Source organism: Ornithorhynchus anatinus, chromosome X1 (assembly GCF_004115215.2).
Source record: "Ornithorhynchus anatinus isolate Pmale09 chromosome X1, mOrnAna1.pri.v4, whole genome shotgun sequence".
Lineage (NCBI taxonomy): Eukaryota > Metazoa > Chordata > Mammalia > Monotremata > Ornithorhynchidae > Ornithorhynchus > Ornithorhynchus anatinus.
The window spans coordinates 70,527,663-70,549,109 of NC_041749.1; the positions used below are offsets into that span (position 1 = coordinate 70,527,663).

Genomic DNA, 21,447 nt, shown 5'->3' on the forward strand with positions numbered 1-21,447 from the left:
CCCATCCAGCGACCCCTGGCCCTCTCGATAAAACTGCTGAAAAGGGGAAGTTAAGTAGGCGGAATCCATCGGATCAACTATTGGCAATGCTATTGTTAGCACAGGCACCCTACCATACGGACCTACGTCCTGAAGTGGAGGAGATTCTTGCATCGATGTGCAAAACCACCCCTGTGCCTTACCAGCTGCCAAGTCCAAAACACAGGTTGTTACCTGCTACGTCTCAGTCATCCCACTCCTCCCATGTCTAGTACGACGGTCCAGTAGAAAATCTCAGTCTTCCAATCGCAATAGGAGCGAAAAGGTTGAGAGAACTACTTGTGAATTAAGGTTTCAGAAAGGGCCGCAGCAACTTGAACACTCGCCCACCCAGCCCCCTGAGGCATCCATACAGTTGCTGCAGAACTCTCTTGTCCATCTTTGAGCCCATTTCAGAGGGCCTAATAAAATTCCTCATGTGGAAGACTTTGTTCCTGATAAATTGCATCAGTTTACCAGACCAGGCAATTAGAGGAATCACCAGCTAGAACTCTGCAAGGGCCAGGCCTGGCTCACATGTTCTGGGTCCACAATTCCCAAGCTAACATCCCATAGGCTGGGGGTAAATTTGAACCTAGCTGGGTTCAGATGCCTTGCTGTCACTTCTTCAATCCCCTACGCCCTACTTTCAAGTATATCAATTGGTCAAGAGGTAAACCCAGGCCAGACCTAAATGGCCATGGCCTTTTAGTCCCAGGCCACTTCTAATGCAGCTCATATCTGCGCTAATCTCAGATGTTTAGCCTAGACCGAAACCAGGGTGGGTGGGATGCCTGAGCTCTGGCCTGCACAAGACACTTAAAGCAATACAGGTATAAGGACATCATGATTTTGAGAGAAGGCATATTGCCGCAGAGGCAGCACTGACCAGCACTTGCCAGGTGACTACTTAGTCCTCTCCATCCACCTTTGTGAAGCACTACTGTCTCTATATGGACTCTAACAACAGAACTGCTTTGGAATAGAAATCTGTAGTCACCGGAACCCAAAGTGGCCTCACTCGTCTCCATTTCTCTTCTGTTGGCTCAAACCTACACAACAGTCCATAACCTGTGATCCACCGTGATACTCTGAGAAACAGAGTTTAATCATGTCTATGAGTAGCTTGAAAGGGGGGCCAAAGCATGGTCCCTTACCAACCTTCTCAATTACATGGGGATAAGCCTTGGGCATGATATCATTAAACTGGGCTTTATCTTTTTTAGACCTCTTATCTTTTGCAGGCTCCATGATCACTGTGGCACTGCGTCAGGGAGAATTCTTAATCGGAGATGGGACTTTCTATCTTTACAAGGAAGACCCCCTGACTCCATTACCCCTGGCCAGTTGAGAGCCTGAGAAAGAGCCGATTCAACACTAAATGGAAATAATTCCATGATTCTTTATCAGGCACTTTACATACTGTCAGGGAATTTCTAGTTCAAATCAGTAACCAGTGTTCTCTTGCCCAAATTCTGATTTGGCTTATTTCAAATACCGGTGGCCTCAACACCTCCTGCTGAGTCCAAGTATGCTCCGTTTTCTAGCAAAAGCTTATGTATTTTTACCATTATTTCTATGCTATTATTATACAGGAAGATGATTATACCCTTCAGCATGCTTTGGGGCTTTAAGGAGAGGAGAAGGAATATCATTGGACAAACAAATGAGAATGAGTTTCTGTCCACAAACACATAAGCCTAAATTCAGAAGGATTTGAGGGGGAAATGGTCAAAAATGTAGGCTTCCTCTTCCCCAACCTGGGGACAGAGGCCATTTTCCTATATCTACTCCCATTCCCCAGCCTCTCCTTCCCAGCACCCACCTTACCACCTGTGATCACAGTTAGGGGAGGCAGAAGATGATTCTGCTACCTTACAAGGAAGGTTTTGCATGTTTTACTCCTACAGAACCTTTGGGAGGAGATGGAAGTTACTATTATATTCCTTCATGATCTGAAATGCCCTACAGTACACAAGGGCAGTTGCCAGTCTCCTAGGTGACACCTGGGTGCACCCACAAATTCAAGATTCAGACTGGGAGCCAAGAGGAGCTACATTCACTCATCCACTCATCACGTGTGAGAATCTAATAACTGACCAAGGCTCTGTCTCTAAATATGTGCCCATGCATGGAGCTCTATTTCACAATGTGAGTACAATACAGGGTGCTAGAGGACATGAATACCATCTCGTAGGTTTGAGATACGGTAACAGGACTTTGACACGGCAATTTTCATTTTAACTTTTTTAGAATCATTGCTATTAGCCACGGAATCTGTGCTGTCAGCTCGAACCTCCTAATATCCAGTGTGAACACATCCACACCCCTTCCCCAGTCTTAAAAATTTGGACTGTCCTGGAACGAATAGCGTTAGGTGCTTAGTACAGTCCTAAACCCTTAGTATAGTGCTCTGCACGCAGTAAGCACTCAATAAATATGACGGAATGAATGTGATTAATGTGCAAATCCCAGCCGTGACACTCAAAACACTGTGTAAGAGAAGTTACAATTGAAACAATTGAGCTTTCCCTTTCACAGAGAAAAATCAAACTGAAATAGATGTAACGTATAAAGATCTGGAAAGACAGTAGGCTTGTTGTGGGCAGGAAATGTGTCTACCAACTCGTAAAGTGTACTCTCTCAAGCACTTAGTTAAGAGCTCTGTATACTGTAAACACTTAGTAAATACCATTGATTGATCATTTTTCAATATGAAAAAAATCTAAATTATATGGTTGTAAACCATGAAATCAAGGTTTAACTGTATGAAGACTAGAAACAATACTGCAAATTCTAACAGAATTTTGCCAACAATTTGCAGTGTGACCTTGGGCAAGTGATTTTGCCTCTCAGTATGTAAACGACCACACACTCATCAGACTGTCGTGAAGGATACACGCCAAAAATGACGACCATAACCAATGCTTTAAAAAGCTTTCTTAAATAGTGACATTCAGAAACACTCTTAATTCTCTTAAAAATTAGTCTATCGATTTTCTGTAGTAATAAAAGTCAACTGGTTGGAACTTCTATTTTTGATCAGGCATCCCACTCAAATGATTCAGATTGAGGTAGTTGGAAAGTCAAGAAACAAGCATTGATTAACAACACATCAGGTACCACAGTCCTTTGGGTTTGTTTTTTTTTTCCACAGTGTCAGGGAATGGGGAAAAGAAGGATGATGCCATGACTAAGCTAAAAATGAAGTGAGAATACTTTTCTTCCTATAAATGGATATGTTTCACAGAAATGAAGAAAGTCGATCTTAACACATAAACTTTCTAAAGATTGACAAGTGAACTGGATAGGTTAATCAGTAAAGGATGGGATGTGTTTGGATGCCAAGAAAATTAACTCTTAAGATAATCAGAAAATCAGATGCAAAATGCCTATGGAAACTGAATGACAACTATCAAAAGCTAAAGAAATGATCTGTGGTAATGGTTGGATGCTTAAACTTCTCTGTACCTCAGTTTCCTCATCTGTAAAATGGGGATTAAATCCTACTCCCTATTTAGATTGTGAGTCCCAAATGGGACAGGGACTGTCTCTCACCTGCTCATCTTGTATCTACCCCAGTGCTTAGTACAGTGCTTGGCACATAGTGTTTAATATAATAATGCTTTACTTTCATTTCAAGGCTTTATTGCCAATTAGCAGTTAGACTTAATCCCGAGAGAAGATAGATCCATTACATAGGCTAGCCCTGCTATAAACAGAGGCACATACTTATGTCAGCCCTTCATTTTTAAAACATGATCTTGAGACCCTAACCATGTATGCAATTGTTTATGAAGAAAAGAAATGTGTCCTGGTGGACGGTGCACAGGCCTGGGAGTTCAGAGGACCTGGTTTTGTAAACCTGGTTCTGCCACTGAAGTGCTGTGTGACCTTGGGCAAGTCCCTTGACTTCACTGGGCCTATATCTCCTCATCTTTAAGATGGGGATTTAATACCTGTTCTCCCTCCTACTTAGACCAAGAGCCCTATGTGAGGCAGGAACTGTGGCTGACCTGGTTATCTTGTACACATCTCAGTGCTTAGTGTAGTCGGTTTAACAAGTACCATTATGATTATTAATTCCAACATATGAGCAACATCCCTTTCCACACTGGAAACATGTAAAGATAGTTCCTTTCTGTGCTAATGCATTTGACTCAGAGAGCAGGTCTTTGTTTTTTGAGCCTACTTCTTTGTAACCCAGTCTTTGTAAATCCTTTCTCAAAGAGAACAATCCCCCTCCAGATTTAGCAAGTTAATTATGTCTGTCTCAGAGGTAGGTTCTTGTGGACAGGAAATGTACCGCTTGGTTATTCTGTACTTCCCAAGTGCCAAGTATGAGCACTCAATACATGCCACTGCTCCTATGCCCCCCGCCACCGTCAATTCACCCTTTGGCAGCTGCAACAGGTATCTCATTGTCCACTCTTCTCACACCTCCCACCCAGCAAATCTTTGGTAACTGTGCTCCAAGACCTGGTGGTTGATAAATCTTGTGTTGCTATTTGATCTTGGATCTAGTTCATATGTGATGCTGGTGAAATCGCTCCAGAAGTAGATGTGCCACCTGTATCTGGTTTGTGTCTCCCCAACAGATGGAAGACGAGCGTCAAAACAGCCTGACAGACCTTCGACCTGGTATGGACCTTAATGCCCCATTGTCACCACACACGGTCTATCTACCAAAAGTCTTGCTGGCCCTTTTGATTCGATTTTCTACTACGTCTATTTAGGCTATGCTGAATAACGTGCTGACTGGTAACTGAATTTTGACGACTGCTTTACAGTCTCTGTCGCCGATGAAAATCTTTGGTTGAGTATAGGGTTTCTGAGGTGTGGGCTGGTATATAACCTTGGACATATTGTTGGCCCAAAGCGTTCTCTGCTGGACCTGTAATTTGTGACCTTTTGCACATCATCTTGGGTATATGCCTCAAGAGCACGGTCTTCTGCATACAGCAGAGCCTCACTGACTACCTCAGAGGCTTTCAATGATGTTCACCGCCTGGTGGGCAGGAAGAGTTTACGAATGGAAGTGTATTCTACGGCTCCAACCTTAAAAACACGTAGAAGCAGCATGTAAGAGAGAAGCAGTGTGGCTTTAGTGGAAAGAGCACTGGCTTGGGAGTCAAGAGGTCGTGGGTTCTAATCCCGGCTTCGCCACTTGTCAGCTGTGTGACTTTGGGCAAGTCATTTCACTTGACTGTGCCTCAGGTACCTCATCTCTAAAATGCGGTTTAAGATTATGAGCCCCAAGTGGGACAACCTGATTACCCTGTATCTACCCCAGCACTTAGAACAGTGCTTGGCACATAGTAAGTACTTAACAAATACCATTATTATGTATTAAGTAATCTAAATACTTAATCCTATTTCATTTTCACAAACCTCCATAACCCCCAGTCTAAAAATAATAATTTTCTTTTGAGTTAAATACTATCAAGTTTATTAATGATGTGCCACTCCATGCCAATGTAATGACTTAGGCTTAGTTCCCAAGGCTCCTACTGGATTTTATATGTACTATACACACACATATATATATGTACATAATACATATATTTATGTGTACACACACACACAAATATATTATTACACACAATATGCATGAAGTTGAGGTTGCCTCTGTCTAGGTCACTAGTGCGTGGCTCAGTGGAAAGAGCACGGGCTTTGGAGTCAGAGGTCATGGGTTCAAATCCCAGCTCGGCCACTTGTCAGCTGTGTGACTTTGGGCAAGTCACTTAACTTCTCGGTGCCTCAGTTACCTCATTTGTAAAATGGGGATTAAGACTGTGAGCCCCACATGGGACAACCTGATTCCCCTGTGTCTACCCCAGCGCTTAGAACAGTGCTCAGCACATAGTAAGCGCTTAACAAATACCAACATTATTATTATTATTATTATTAGTGCTGGAGCACTTAAACTCTGAGATGACTCAGGCAGTTATTAACTAAAAAGGCTGTGTTTCAGGAGGAACAGGATCCAGCACAAAGGGCAGGGACTGCTATGAAAGCAGAAGGACTGAGACAGTGACAGCGAGAAGGAGAGGGACATATTGGATAAGCTTGGCCTAGTGGATACAGCCGGGCGTCCCAAGGACCTGGGGTCTAATCCCAGCTCTGCCACTTGCCTGCTGTGTGCCCTTGGGCAAGTCACTTCACTACTCTGTGCCTCAGTTACTTCATCTGTAAAACAGGGATTAAGACTGTGAGTCCCATGTGGGACAGGGACTGTGTCCAACCTGATTAGCTTCTATCTACCCCAGTAGTTAATACAGGTCTTGGCACAAAGTAAGTGCTTAACAAACACCATTTTAAAAAAAAGATGATACCAAGGTAAGGTTTAGAACCTTCCGGAGACTTTCTACAAATACTTTAACAATTGATTTAAGTTATGGTCATTTAGTAAAAGGAAGGTCCAAGAGGAGAAGGCAACCATATTAAGCTAGGGGAAAAAAAAAAGTGAGACAGACTAATGTATTCATGCCCACACAGATTCTTTCCACTTCCCACACTGATCGGCACTCACTACAACTATTTCTCCACCCAACATTCCTCTTTCTAGTGCACACTCAATTTTATTATAAAATGACCGCTGTGTTTAATCTTTCATTTTTTTAAATACGTATAAGGTGCAAACATTAGGGGTCCCAATTGTAGGACACACAATATTGGTTCCAGCTTCTCAAATGACCAATGCATTTAAACTTGGAAATTCTCCAAACCTAGAAAGTGAATTTAGTATATTTATATAAAGGCATACTAAAATACCAGAATCTGCACTTAAATAAAACAATATAGTTCCTCACAGCTTGGGGACAGAGTTGGTTTTAGGGGAAGGACAAACACAAGGTCACCTCGAGTTCCATTTCTAGGAACCATCCTTCTCCACAAACAGAGACCCCTGCCTCTCTCCTCCTCATTCCGAAAATGTGAGTGTTTGGTGATCCCAGGCAAGTGAGGGCCCCAGACTGGGGAAAAGGGTTTAAAAAGAGTATAAACACATAATCATGTAGTAGCTTCTCTCCTTAAAGCATCCTGCTCCAAAGCCAAGCTCAGGGTGGTATTGGGCCCCAGAATCAATGTCTCCTAGACTTGATCCAGGGAAGGATGGAAACTTCAACAGTCAGTCTTTAATCCCATCCTGTTCCTCATTACCCCTCCCCCTGAAGAACCAGGGCCACGACATGCCATTTTGCCTAGGCCTGTCAAAATACTAGCACCAGCCCTACTTGCAAAAAAACTCCACATGACCAAACACAGCTTTCTCCTAAGAGGGATTCTTGGTTGTGCATACATTTCTGAAAGCCACTAACAAGGATTCTTTTAACCTGCTAAACAGAATCCTTAAAAAACCAAGAAATGGACCAACAACAAAAAAAACATCATTTGATCTCAGGCTTTGGGATTCAAACCTAATCCACTCCATGGCCATCCTTAAATGGATGACTGATGGTGGCAAAATCACAATTGAGAACTAGGGGATTCATTTTTAATTGCCATTAGTCACCCACAAAAAAAAAATCAACAACAATAAAAGGCTATGGAAAACTACCATATCAAAGAAGTATTTAATAGACATTAATTCTTACTTCTACTGCAATATGTAGGACAGCATTTCACGCAATCACTTTATAAACATCCCATTAAAAAGAGAGATATTGCATCACATGCATATTTACCATATCTCACTCAGACCCACAGAACATCTGCAAAATACATAAAAAATAGTTGGGTTCCATATGTGAAAAATCACAAGTCTGGTCTGAGTCATCATTTAAACCGATCTGCAGTTAAAAAGCCAAACTAAAACATTTGCCTGAAAAGCCTAAAGGTATTTTCAAAAACTTCAATATGTATACATAGTAAATTCCTGGATTTAAAGTATGAAGATATTAACAATTCACAGAAGGGGTCATACAAAGTGAATGGCTTGTTTTCTCACTAAATATTCCAGTAAAAATGACATGCACTATGCCCACCTACATGGCTAATTATTTTCCGGTCTAGTTTCCTTCACTTCCAATGCATTTTGGTCAAAGTGAAACCGGGTGCATATCAGATTGTAAACTCCAAGGCCAGGCACTGTGTCTTCTACTTTAATCGTCTGCTCTCAAGTTCCTTTGCTCCACTGTTGAAGGTGATGATAAATACCAGCACTGGAAAAATCATATTTCAAATACAGCCTGTTTTCAAAACGTTGCCAATGTCATCCATCCCTTAGTGGGCCCAAGAGTGGGAAATCGAAAAGGTGGGAGGTCCAAACCATTAATAAGACAGGAAAGGAGAGCGTGGAGGCCGTGATAGCTTCTCCAGGGGGCCGGCTGATGTGAGCCTGGGCTTCGCCGTGCGGAAGCAGCAACTCGTTCACGTTTCAATCGAGACATGCTCTTCGTGCACATTTTTCCAGTACCTTAAGGTCTTCGGATACTGCACCGAGTTCATCTTGGCACCTTTTGGCAAGAAATCAGCAAACGGGACCCCTTCTCTGTCCCACACATGCCATGACTTAACTGGTAGAAGGTGGCTTTCTTCTTTGTTGGTGACACTCGATTTGAGAAGCATAATAGTAATGTTAGATCTCCTCACCTGTGATAGTGCACAACAGAAGCGCCGCACCTCTGGCTTCTCAGCATCCCAAGAGCTCCAAAACAAATGCGCTTCCGATTTTCTTTCTGCTCACCTGTTAACACTCTTGGAACCAGCATGCACAAATTTTGGAGTATTCCAATTCCTGTTCAATGTTTATGAGTTTTCTGAAACCCACCATCATAATTCACAGACTATAAAGTGGCAATCCCATTTAAACGCCAATCCATCTCTTGCATTTGGGGGCAACTGTAGTTGTAGGCTGACCAAATTAAACAACAAGGCTTGAGGTGGTTTCTCCTCTCTTGAAACTCTCTGCCTAATATTTAATGGGCCTTACGTCAGCAGTAGAGTGGCCATACATACTACTTAAGTGCCTGTGAACACGGAACCCTCTGTCACCATAAGGTATTCAGAAATTGTTCTCTACTGCTTATAAACATCTGGTGAGAATCATCTGGCAAGTGGCATAATGTTGCTCCCTTGAGCCATCACACTACTATCAAACTTAAAATGGGTAGATACAAGGCTTTCAGTGACACTTTGGTTTTGAGGTAAAATAAAGAAGCAATACTTTTGAACCAATCCTCTTTGTTCTAACCCAATTTTCATGAGGTAATCAAAGTTCAAAAAAAGTACCGCTTTCATTTTTATTATCTGTATAAACTACCAAAAGGCAAACCGGGTTTTTAAAACGCTGTTCATCTCCATCTGCATATACCTCCAAACCCAGGTCAATCTCCTACATGAAGGGATATTTGGTACAACGCACAGAAACCCAGCTCAGATGCTGTGATTTATCTACTGCTAAAACAAAGATGCAATGGCAAAAAATAAAAATGCTAGCTGAAAAAATAATGTATAAGTCCTTGAATCTTTGAAATGCATGCTCAAAGTCACATGATGACCATTTGGTGTAACAGGATTGACAGACCGCAACACAGATCATTAAATGCTAGCAGGGCAAATGATTTTATAAAATGGGAATTCTTTCAACGTATCGTCTTGGGCCTTTTGCAGTGTCTTCTAACCCAAAGTAGGGCAAAATACAGCCCGTGGTCTTGATCCAAGTCATCAAATGATGGGTGGCTGAAGCATCTATAGAGTCATGTGCAGCAGCTACTAGCTGGCTTAGTCAATCATATTTAACTGAGCGCTTACTACACAGTACACAGCACTGTCCTAAGCACTTGGGAGAGTACAATATAACAATACACAGACACATTTCCTGCCCACAGCAAGCTTACTGTCTAGAGGGGCAGACATTAATATAAATAAATAAATTACAGATATGTAAGAAAGGGTCGTGGAGCTGGGAGAGGAGATGAATAAAGAATGAAAGTCAGACCAATTCTTTTAAGTGGCTCATTAGCCCAAATAATTGCCTACCTCTGCACTTTATCTTAACTAGTCCTCCTTTGAAGAACACTAGGCCCACTTCCTTATGCAAACCTCTGGAAAGTTTGAGAGGACAAACACACTGTTTACTTATTTGCTTTATCTCAGGTAGGTCAAACTCACCGCACAGGTGGGCTACACTTCAAAAATGCCGCAAATTACTAATGAGTTATTAGCACCCTAATACATTACTACTGAATAGAACAAAAATAAATCAAAGTGGTGAAGAAGATTCTCTATTTTTCACACACACACACCATTAGTGGTCCAAGAGTAGTAAGGAGAAGGCAAGAAAGGTAAGCAAAGCAGATGAGACACCCCCATGTACCCCCAAATGATCTTCCCCTTAGCAACAGCAGCACAAGCAGGAGAAAACAGTTCAGAAACCCCGCCCCCCCCCCGACTTTGGCCAATCAGTCTGGTTCTATACTCCAAGGTGAGGGGGCTGCATCTCTTTCCCAGAGCATGTTGGGACTTCGTACGTAAGTGGCCTCCTGGATCTCTTGGAGAGCGGCAATAGCAGTCCCTTCAGCATGGATCAGGAGTCAAGAGCCAACTACTGGAATCAGGGAATAGGTAGAGAAACTGTTTTCCTTCTCTTGCCTCCCTGATGCATCCAGCTATCCCACAAGCTATAAAGAAAAAAAAGTCACAGCAGGCCTCATGTCCCATGTGTTTAACATTTTTAAAAAGCAAATGCTTTGGGAGGGTTAGTTACTGTTAATGAAACATTCATAGGGCAAAACAAACTTAGTTCTGCATTCAATTTTCCCTTCCAACATAGGTCTTCTGTTGGTACAAGTCCACTTGAGTCCCACCTTGCTGGTCCTCAAAAAAAAAAAAAATTAAGCACTATTCTATGGTTAAGAACGACTAAGATAATGAATAATAATAGTTCTTAATATGCAAAGATAATAGTCCTGATGCAGTTACCTCCACCTAGTGAGAAAGGCAATTCATGTCTCAAATCCTCTGTCATGCTTAGTAAACAACATTCACGGAGGCAATTCTCAAATTTTCACATTCCCCAGGTTGAGGGCCTGAGACTGATAAGCCTAAAGCTATATATCTTCCTTCAGGTTTTGCTTAATCTACTAAACAACCAAACCAAAAACCCACCTGGGCCACTCCTTACCTAACCATAGCAATCCAAAAGATCTTATCAATTACTATGCTTTCCAAAACTTAACTACGGTACCTAACAACCAAAGTAACTGAAGTCATTCAACTGAGAGCTACTCTTCTTAGGCCCACAAGGCAGGCTGCCCCTTTTGTTTACTCTTTTATTAAAAAGAGTAGAAACTTAGATCCAATCACAGCCAACAGTTTTTACAAAGGACAATCTAAACAATTTGGTCTCATAAAAATTAATAACCTGACAGTTTGGGAGGGTTTTGTGTTTTTTTTTTTTTAAAAGTTGGGTATCCTAAGCACCAAATCAAAATAAATGTAAAATTAAAATATGTTATTTAAACCTTATTCATTCATTCATTCAATAGTATTTATTGAGCGCTTACTATGTGCAGAGCACTGTACTAAGCGCTTGGGATAAACAAGTCAGCAACAGATAGAGACAGTCCCTGCCGTTTGACGGGCTTACAGTCTAATCGGGGGAGACGGACAGACAAGAACAATGGCACTAAACAGCGTCAAGGGGAAGAACATCTCGTAAAAACAATGGCAACTAAATAGAATCAAGGCGATGTACAATTCATTAACAAAATAAATAGGGTAACGAAAATATATACAGTTGAGCGGACGGGTACAGTGCTGTGGGGATGGGAAGGGAGAGGTGGAGGAGCAGAGGGAAAAGGGGAAAGTGAGGCTTTAGCTGCGGAGAGGTAAAGGGGGGATGGCAGAGTAGAGGGGGAAGAGGAGCTCAGTCTGGGAACGCCTCTTGGAGGAGGTGATTTTTAAGTAAGGTTTTGAAGAGGGAAAGAGAATCAGTTTGGCGGAGGTGAGGAGGGAGGGCGTTCCAGGACCGCGGGAGGACGTGACCCAGGGGTCGACGGCGGGATAGGCGAGACCGAGGGACGGTGAGGAGGTGGGCGGCAGAGGAGCGGAGCGTGCGGGGTGGGCGGTAGAAAGAGAGAAGGGAGGAGAGGTAGGAAGGGGCAAGGTGATGGAGAGCCTCGAAGCCTAGAGTGAGGAGTTTTTGTTTGGAGCGGAGGTCGATAGGCAACCACTGGAGTTGTTTAAGAAGGGGAGTGACATGCCCAGATCGTTTCTGCGGGAAGATGAGCCGGGCAGCGGAGTGAAGAATAGACCGGAGCGGGGCGAGAGAGGAGGAAGGGAGGTCAGAGAGAAGGCTGACACGGTAGTCTAGCCGGGATATAACGAGAGCCCGTAATAGTAAGGTAGCCGTTTGGGTGGAGAGGAAAGGGCAGATCTTGGCGATATTGTAGAGGTGAAACCGGCAGGTCTTGGTAACGGATAGGATGTGTGGGGTGAACGAGAGGGACGAGTCAAGGATGACACCGAGATTGCGGGCCTGCGGGACGGGAAGGATGGTCGTGCCATCCACGGTGATAGAGAAGTCTGGGAGAGGACCGGGTTTGGGAGGGAAGATGAGGAGCTCAGTCTTGCTCATGTTGAGTTTTAGGTGGCGGGCCGACATCCAGGTGGAGACGTCCCGGAGGCAGGAGGAGATGCGAGCCTGAAGGGAGGGGGAGAGGACAGGGGCGGAGATGTAGATTTGCGTGTCATCTGCGTAGAGATGGTAGTCAAAGCCGTGAGAGCGGATGAGTTCACCGAGGGAGTGAGTGTAAATGGAGAACAGAAGAGGGCCAAGAACTGACCCTTGAGGAACTCCAACAGTTAAAGGATGGGAGGGGGAGGAGGCTCCAGCGTAGGAGACCGAGAATGATCGGCCAGAGAGGTAAGAGGAGAACCAGGAGAGGACGGAGTCCGTGAAGCCAAGGTGAGAGAAGGTATGGAGGAGGAGGGGATGGTCGACAGTGTCAAAGGCAGCAGAGAGGTCAAGGAGGATCAGAATGGAGTAGGAGCCATTGGATTTGGCAAGAAGGAGGTCATGGGTGACCTTAGAGAGAGCAGTCTCGGTAGAGTGGAGGGGACGGAAGCCAGATTGGAGGGGGTCTAGGAGAGAATGGGAGTTAAGGAATTCTAGGCATCGATTGTAGACGACTCGTTCTAGGATTTTGGAAAGGAAGGGTAGTAGGGAGATAGGACGATAACTGGATGGTTAAAAATTCAACCTTATTGAATTTTTGTAGTGCCTTTCCTTTTAAAGGTGTTGCTTTTATCTTTTCAGAATAGTAATAAAAAGTGTAATTTAGAATACAAAAGAATAGACAGTAAAGGCTTCTATGAAGGAATGCATTTGTGTACCTATATAAGATTCTGCTTCAACCCGCCCACTGCATTTATTGAAATCTTACTCTGTGCAGGGCATTGTAGGGCAACAGAGTGAGTAAACAAGATCCCAGAGCTCAAGGAGTTTACAATCTAGCAGGAGAAACATACTTTAAAAGAAATTACACAAAGGGGGAAGCAACAGAGTTTAAAGATATGTACTTAGGTGCTGCAAGGTGGGGGGGGGGAGGGGGGCGGGCAAGGAGAAGGCCAGAGTGAGTACTCAAGAGCTTAGCAGGTGAGAACCTAAGTGTATAAGTAATAAGGAAGTTTTGAAGTAGCAGTACTGAGGGAGAGGAGATGAGAAAGTAATCAGGGAAAGCATCCTGGAAGAGTGCCCTGCACATAATAAGCGCTGATTAAGTACCACTGATTGATCAATGTCACTGTAGAAGGGCTTTGAAAATGGGAAGTGTAGTGGTCTGTGGCATGTGAAGGGGGAAAGAGTTCCAGCCAGAAAGGACACGAGCAAGAGGTGGACAGCAAGAGAGACCACAAAGAGTAGCTTGGTATTAGAAGGGTGAAGTGTGTTGGGCTAGGTTTTTTTTTTGGGGGGGGGTGCATGTGGCGGGGGGGGAGAGGAAGAGAATTGACTGCCTTAGAGGCATTAGTCAGGAGTTCCAGCTTGATGCACAGAGGGCTGGGCAACTATCGTAGAATTTTTCAGTGGGGAGAAAAGTGTGCAACACGTTTGCGTAATTTAGTCATTTTACTGCCCATACTATTGTTAGAAATCCAGTTCAAGAGTTTTTATATACAAATTTCACAAGTCACTGTGGTCTCTTTGAAACATTTACGTTCTACCCCATTAATTCTAAGTGAATCAGCTAACTATAATGTAATTTTTCCATAACACAAGGTTCTTCAAGAACACAACCCCCATGTTATAGAAGAACTCCTTATATTTCATTCCTCCTAGAAGGCACGGAAGCTTTGTGAAATATCTGGTGAGTATAAAGTACATTTTCGACTGGGGTCACCAAAGTACTGAGTGCCACCATCTTGGATCTTCACTACACAAGCATCCTCCCACGCTTGGAAATACATCATCAAGTCTATTAAAATCCTAATGGTGACACCCACAATCAGGGTCAACCACCACTCTGAGGGCTGCCATTATTTTCTCTTGCACACCAACCGATATTCAGCCGTCCACGGATGTCAGGTGAAAATTTGATATTACAGTGTGGTGAAATTCTTGGCTACACCCAGTTCTCCTAGAAAGTGGGGGTTGTGATAATTCAAATCACACGTAAAGGAAAACTTGTGCTGCAGTACTCACCTATTCTGAGGCACAAACTGTTTCTCCCAACATAGTGGCGTGCTGCATCCAAACAGCCTTATGCTGACTCATGTTCCCTAATTTCCTAACAACCTTCAAACCAAAACATGAAGGGAACACATACATTATGGCAGAACTGAGTCCACTTGCCCACTGGGTCACCTTGGTAAAGTCACAACTTCTCTGTGCTGCAGTTACCTCATCTGTAAAGTGGGGATTAAGACCGAACCCCATGTGGGACATGGACTGTGTCCAACCTGATTACCTTGAATCTACCCCAGCACTTAGTACAGCGCCTGGCACATAGTAAGTGCTTAACAAATACCGTAAAAGAAAGAAAATAGTGTTCACTTTTAAGCTTTCCAGTGTTTTTTTTGGGGGGAGGGCTGGAGTAGGAGGAGGGAGGGTTTGTAAAGAAGCAATTCAGATTGTACTTTAAAGCATTCTACCGGATGTTGGCACAAAAGGACACACAGACTAAGCTAGTGCAGGATGTAGCAGCCACTTACAAATTTAAGAGAACCATAAGGTCCACATTACCCTGATTCGTCCTTCAATATGTGCCAATTTCATATAGATTCTCACGTGCTTTTAGTTGATATAGTGTGAGATGGCAATTTTGTATTCCTTGTAACAGTCCTCGACTTACATTTCTAAATTTGCAGTTTTACAACACATAGGTTTCAACTTTAAGAGGTAGCTTCATTTCTTGCCTTATCAGAGCTAAAATGGACACTCTACAGACTCTGCCAGGCAATCGAGTAACCTTGTGCCCTCCCACTCCACCCTTCCAACCCTAAACTTTCCTCCCCTCTTCTCCTCAAACTGTTTCCCCACGGCTTCCGCTCTTTCCCCTGGCCCCCATATTCAACTATTTCCCCTGGCCCCCATAACCACTGCCTCCCACCCCCCAGTCCTAAATGCCTTTTCTCCTCCCCAGGCTAGTGCTGCTTTCATTTTTTTAAATACTTGTTTCAGGGCTAAACTGCCCCTTCCCTAACTGCAGTCCCCCCTGATCCCCGCTGGAACCACGACAGCCACAGGGACCCGCCTGGACTGGCCAGGGGGAGAGAGGAGGCTGGTGAGGAGGTGACCGCTCTCTCCGCCTCCCCTGCTCACAGCCACTGACTGCCACAGCCACAGGGCCAGGCCAGGATGAAGAATGCAGCAATGCTCCTCTCTAGCTCTGGCTGGTCTGTCCTGGTCCTCGCAGATGTGGCAACCCTGGGGGAAGGAGACCAGGGTGTTCATCCAGGAAAAGGGCCAGCCCAACCATAAAACTTTTTCTTTTTCCAATGTAATGTGGCACCATGCGGAGGAAAGAAGGGAGAGGGAAGAAACGAAGAGGTAGGCAAAGCTTAGACAGTCAGAGGACGGAGCAGGAGAGGCCAGAGGGTGGGGAGTTACCCGAACACCTGGTTGAGTCACCAGGATAGGTTAAAACATTCACTTGACTCCAGACCAGGTAAAAGGCTCCCCTATTGTGGAACCTCTCTGACAAAATAAATGCTTTAAAGTAGCTATATTACTCATCTATAATTGATCTGAGGTGGTAATTCGGAGTAGTTTTGATAAAAGCAGTACAATGGTCCACTTATAACATTGCTCCTGTAAGTAATCCGGCTCTGAAATTTTGGCCGAAAATGCAGTTTTCAGGAACCAATTCTGTCCTAAATTTGAGGACCGCCTATCCAATACAGCCAACAGAGAAGCAGTGCGGCCTAGTTGATAGAGCATGGGCCCAGGAGTAGGTAAAACCTGGGTTCTAATCCTGGCTCCACCACTTGTCTGCTGCGTGACCTTGGCCAAGTCACTTCACTTCTCTGTGCCTCACTTACCTCATCTATAAAATGGGGATTAAGACTGGGAGCCCCATGTGGAATATAGACTCCAACCTGATTAGCTTGTATCTAACCCAGCGCTTAGAACAGTACCTGGCACGTAATAAGCGCTTAAATACAATTCAAAAAAAATACACATACTGTTGTCTTTCCGATGCAACCAGTGAATCCTGGATAAAACATTGACCAAAGCAACTTAACACGAAATCACTCATACGTACTAAGTGGTGTCTCACTGCTTTTGAGGTCTCAGAGATATTCAGTTCTTGAGAACACAGAAGGCACCCATTCCCCTCCCCCCATCAGATGTCTCGCAATTCGTGCTGCTGGGCATGGGGGCTGGGCTGACAGAGTGTGTGCGGTTGGCCCAGCGCAAACCATCACCACTACTGCAAAAACAACTCAAGTGCATGCCCTGCTGGCAGTCGAGAATACCAATGGTTAAGAAAAGAAAAGCAACTGATGGATGCTTACCCCAAAGAAGAGGTACTGCCCAATTTTCATGGTTCAGGTGTGCAACTGTGAAAGATTCCCTCTCAAAGACACTCCTAGTCAGGGCCGCAGTCTCACAGGCAGCAGCGTCATCTCCAAACCAAAGGATGCCCACTACTCCCATGCAACACTGACTGAAAAGATGAAGCTTCTACATATCTACAGATGCGCTTCATCCAAATGATATTCCCACACTATCCAGTTAAATAAAAATAAGCTCAAGAAGCAGTGTGGACTGGTGGAAAGAGCAACGGCCTAGGAGACAGAGGACCTGGGTTCTAATCCCAGCTCCGCCACTTACCTGCTGTGTGACCTCGGGCAAGTCCTTCACTTCTCTTTGCCTCAGTTTCCTCAACTGCAAAATGGGGATTCACTGCCTGTTCTCTCTCCTACTTATACTGTGATCTACATGTGGGACTTGATTATCTTGTATCTAACCCAGCAGTTTAGTACGGTGCTTAACACATAGTAAGCACTTAACACCACAATTATTATTACTATTATTATTATTACTGACGAGATTGGTGAAAAGAGTCACTTCGGAATAAGCCAATTGTTTCATTTAAGACATGTCGATGGCTGCTCAGGTCCCGCCCCAAGCAGCTAATTTTGTACTAATTTACCTCTGGACTGTAAGCTCACTGTGGTCAGAGAATGCGTGTACCTACTCTGTTATACTGTACTCTCCCAAGCGCTTAGTATGCTGCTCTGTGCACAGTAAATGCTCAATACAATTGACTGAACATCTCAAGATACAGGAACACCACCCACTTACATCACATACTCAGTGATACCCTGGGAAATTATTAGTGTTTTCCTTTTTGTAGACTTAAAGATTTTAACAAAATGGTGTTTTAAAAGCTCTATTGCCCATGTTATTTAGGAAACTTGTTAATGACATGGTGCCGAAGAGAAATCTGAACAAGGTATTGGAAGTCTGGATCATTAATAAATCAGTAATGGGGTAAAATCATACCAAAGGCTTAGGGATACAAGAGATAATAGCTGGCTAGGTACACTATTGCTAATAGAACATTAATAAATAATGCTTATAGAGGGTACATTTGAAATTCAGGGTACTTTTCTGCAGAGGTCATAGATAATCTGTAATTACCCTTCTCGCATTTCTACAGTATGTAAAAAAGATTTATGCACAAAAAAATTGTAATGGACTATTCTACAGGGAACTCAGTGTGCATGAGTTCTATAGAGAAATAAGGAGTATTGCAAAGCCCTCGTGTGTTTTCATGAGGACATTGTGCAGTAGCATAAAGGCCATAAACATCAAAATGGGAGTACTTTTTCTTTTTTCCTTTAACTGTTCATTAAGTTATTCTGCAGTTCCAGAATCAAAGAATTCCAATACCTATGGGCCAGGAGACATTATCCGTCCTCTTACTAGCAAGAAGATTTTTGTCGTCGTCACTGGAGGTTTTACCCCAAGCATTGTGAAAGTCAGGGCAGTTAGCTCTTCTTTTGGGGAAGTTAAAATGTTAGTCTGCCTAAAAAAGACAATATATTCCAACAGTAGCTAGTCTTGGAGTTGAATAACTCTTTGGGTTAGATGACAAAATAAGTCCCAAGTCAAGGGGAAATAAATTAAGGCTTGTCCTCTGAAGCTTCCAAATTTGAAAATGAAAAAAAAAACACCCAGCATTAGGGTATCCACCATTATTAACATGCATAATGTAAATCTGAGGAGGGGAAAAAATCGAAGGAAATACCAACAAGTCTGATTAAATTAGAAGAATCTAAAATTTGATTGTTACACTTATGGTTCCTACCCTTTCAAGCCGAGGCATCGCATAGTTTATGAAATATAACTTCAACGTATTCAACAACTTCTCCTAAAAGTGCTTAGCCTTTCGTTCTTACATATTTTCAAAATCGTACATGGTCATTGCTAAAAACTGCACTTAATATGCTTAGTGCAAAATTAAATAAACTCAAGAAGGGAACGATGAATCATTCACGGGCAAGTTCCAGTCAACCAAGTAGCTATCCTTATTAGAGAGGGCCAGACCTCCGAGTCTGAGACAGAAAGCTCAATCAGTGGTGAAACGCAATTAGTCAGTGCCCTGGAATGGGTCTCGGAGATCCACCCTGATCACAGCCCAAATTGATGGGTGCTTCACTTTCTGCCTAAAATTCTGGGTAAACTGGCTGCACTGATTTGGAGGTTTTCCTCTCCGCCTGGCAGGCTGCTCAGCAGCACATCTACCTCTAAAGCATAAACCCAAAACTCGAATCTCAAACCTAGCTAAAATCTGTAGCTGGTTTTCCTAAGAGGCATGACCAATTATGGATTGGAACGCCACCGCAAAAAGATCACATTATCAAACGGCCCACTACCAACGCATTTCGAGGACTTGAATTGCACACTTCGCTGGATAAGGTGGAATGCAGCGTTCCCGCTGTCCTACCTGAAGCTGTCAGACTGCCTAGCTGCATTTCCGTGGGCCTGCGGAAGGCCAATTCTTGGTGCAAGACCCACAGTGCTGCGAACATTCTCCCCTCCCGCCCCTGCCCCCCTTTGAAGAAGAGAAAAGGAGACATTACCTTCCCTGTCTTGTGATCAAACCAGACGAGAGCATGGTTCCTTGACAGCACCTTACAATCGAAGGTAGCATTATTCTGTGCCGGCCGACAGCGGGCCACTGAACGGCCAATTTTGATAGGCTCGTCCAGGTAGACATGACGCTCCTGAAAAGGATGCGAGTTCGGGCGGCAAGTGAAGATGGCCAAGGCCGAAGGCATCGAGGACAAATTGGGGGTTCCACTCAAGCCGGGGACGAAGAGAAACTCTTTCTGCTCCAGAGCTCCTTGGAAAGGTTTAGAGCGTAATCCTCCAAATCTTCAAATTAAAGCAAAATAAGGATTGCCTACGCATAACCGGAGAGCATTAACCACTCAACACTTTGGAGTCGTACACGATCCCATTCTGTCCCTTAAAGGCCAGCAGCAACCCAGCGAAAAGCCCCGAACGTGCAACTTTCAATCCATCTTCCTCAAGAGGAAAGGGGTCGAACATCTGACTGTTTGGAAAACGAAAAACGAAAAAACTCCTGAAAGGCAGCTTGGGGGCCAGGAGTGTCCTTAAATCCAGGAAGATGAGTCATACAAAAATACTTCTGATTTGTTTGGTATTTCAGATGCTTCTCCCCCTCGATGACGAAAATATTGCACCACTGCAGCATGGACGAAAAGGTCGGTTTGGCGTGGAGAGAAGGTGCGACTTCCCACACTCACCCAACTAATACCGTCTTCTTCGAGGGTGGAGGAGGTGAGAGCTGAAGGCAGGAAGCTTCCAGTCCCGCAGTAAGGCAAAGGAAAAAAAAAAAGCCAAACGAGCACACACATACAACCCCGAGATTCTAGTCGATAGGTATGACAGTCCGCATTGCTCCTTCTCCGGGCGTTCGGCTGAGCTAGACGTGGGGGTCTCTCCCGCACCGATAGGAAAAGGAAAATATTTTAGAAGCCCGGCTGGGCCGATCTGTTGTGTGTCTCCGTTGGAGGGGCGATTGAGATCCGGGGCTCGAGAACCCGCCTTTCTGCTGGAAAAGCCAGAGCAGGCCCGGGGCAGGAACCGAGGATCTTGCGCGCGTCTCCGCCACCCTCGCGCCCGCCCGGCTGAGGATCTGACACCAGAAGGGCGGGTGGGAGGCGGTGAAGACTCGTCTCTCTCTCCCCCCCGCCCTCCGGTTCTAGAGGCGAAGAATGAGGAGAGTAAAAGGGGGGGGGCGGGGAGGGGGTCCGGTCCCGCCGGCCTCCCTCTCGGGGGGTGGGTTTTTCTTATCAGCACATGGGGTGCCGCCGCGTCGGTCTTCCCTCAAGGCCAACAGGAGATCGCATTTCCGGGACCGTTGCCGTCGCTCGGGGTGAAGAGGTAGAAAGGCCGGGGCGGGGGGGGGGGGGGGGGGGGGGGAGGGAGCAGGGTGGGAGGAGGGAGAGAGAGAGAGAAAGAGTCGGGGAGAAAAACAAGCGAGGCCCGAAGGCCCCGGCCGCCTCTGCCACAACGGTCCGCACGGCTCTCGGGGTGGGTTCCGCTCAAGCGGCGCCGAAGAAGACGGGAAACTTTCCGACCTGAAAAAAAAAAAATCAAAACAAACCCCGTCAGGCGCCGCCGCCGCCGCCGCCGCCGCCGCCGCCGCCTCCTCCTCCTCCTCCGCCCGCCCCAGCTCTCTCTCCTCTTCCTCTTGTCTCGCCCGGCCCGGCCCCCGCGGGCGCCGCAGTTCTCCGCCTGCAGTCCCGCCGGGCCGTACAGTCCCCTGTTCGCCGACTAGATGCTGCTCGCTGGCCGCCGTCACCACCTCCTCTTACCTTCCGAGCTCCGGCCGCCATAGTGACTCTGACCAAAGCCTCCCCCGATGTGCCTGTCGTGCCGCCCCTGTCGCGGGAGCGCGCAGCCCTCTCCGCCCTCCCCCCGCCCCTTACAGCGAAACCGTCATG

General features: G+C 45.0%; 1 protein-coding gene across 27 annotated transcripts in view; it reads right to left on the minus strand.

The window, feature by feature from the left end:
• Positions 1-20,889, minus strand: part of LOC100084433 (sarcolemma associated protein) — a 139,378-nt gene extending 118,489 nt beyond the window's left edge. For 14 of the 27 annotated variants that reach the window (XM_029050631.2, XM_029050629.2, XM_039910116.1 and 11 more), the window contains exon 1: positions 19,555-20,888. In XM_029050631.2, coding sequence (XP_028906464.1) covers positions 19,555-19,752 — 198 coding nt within the window. In that variant the 5' untranslated portion in view covers positions 19,753-20,888. Of the gene's footprint in view, positions 1-19,554 lie in introns of all 27 variants that reach the window. The other 13 variants (XM_029050624.2, XM_039910119.1, XM_039910120.1 and 10 more) reach the window with 4 other exon arrangements.
• Positions 20,890-21,447: the final 558 nt, after the last annotated feature.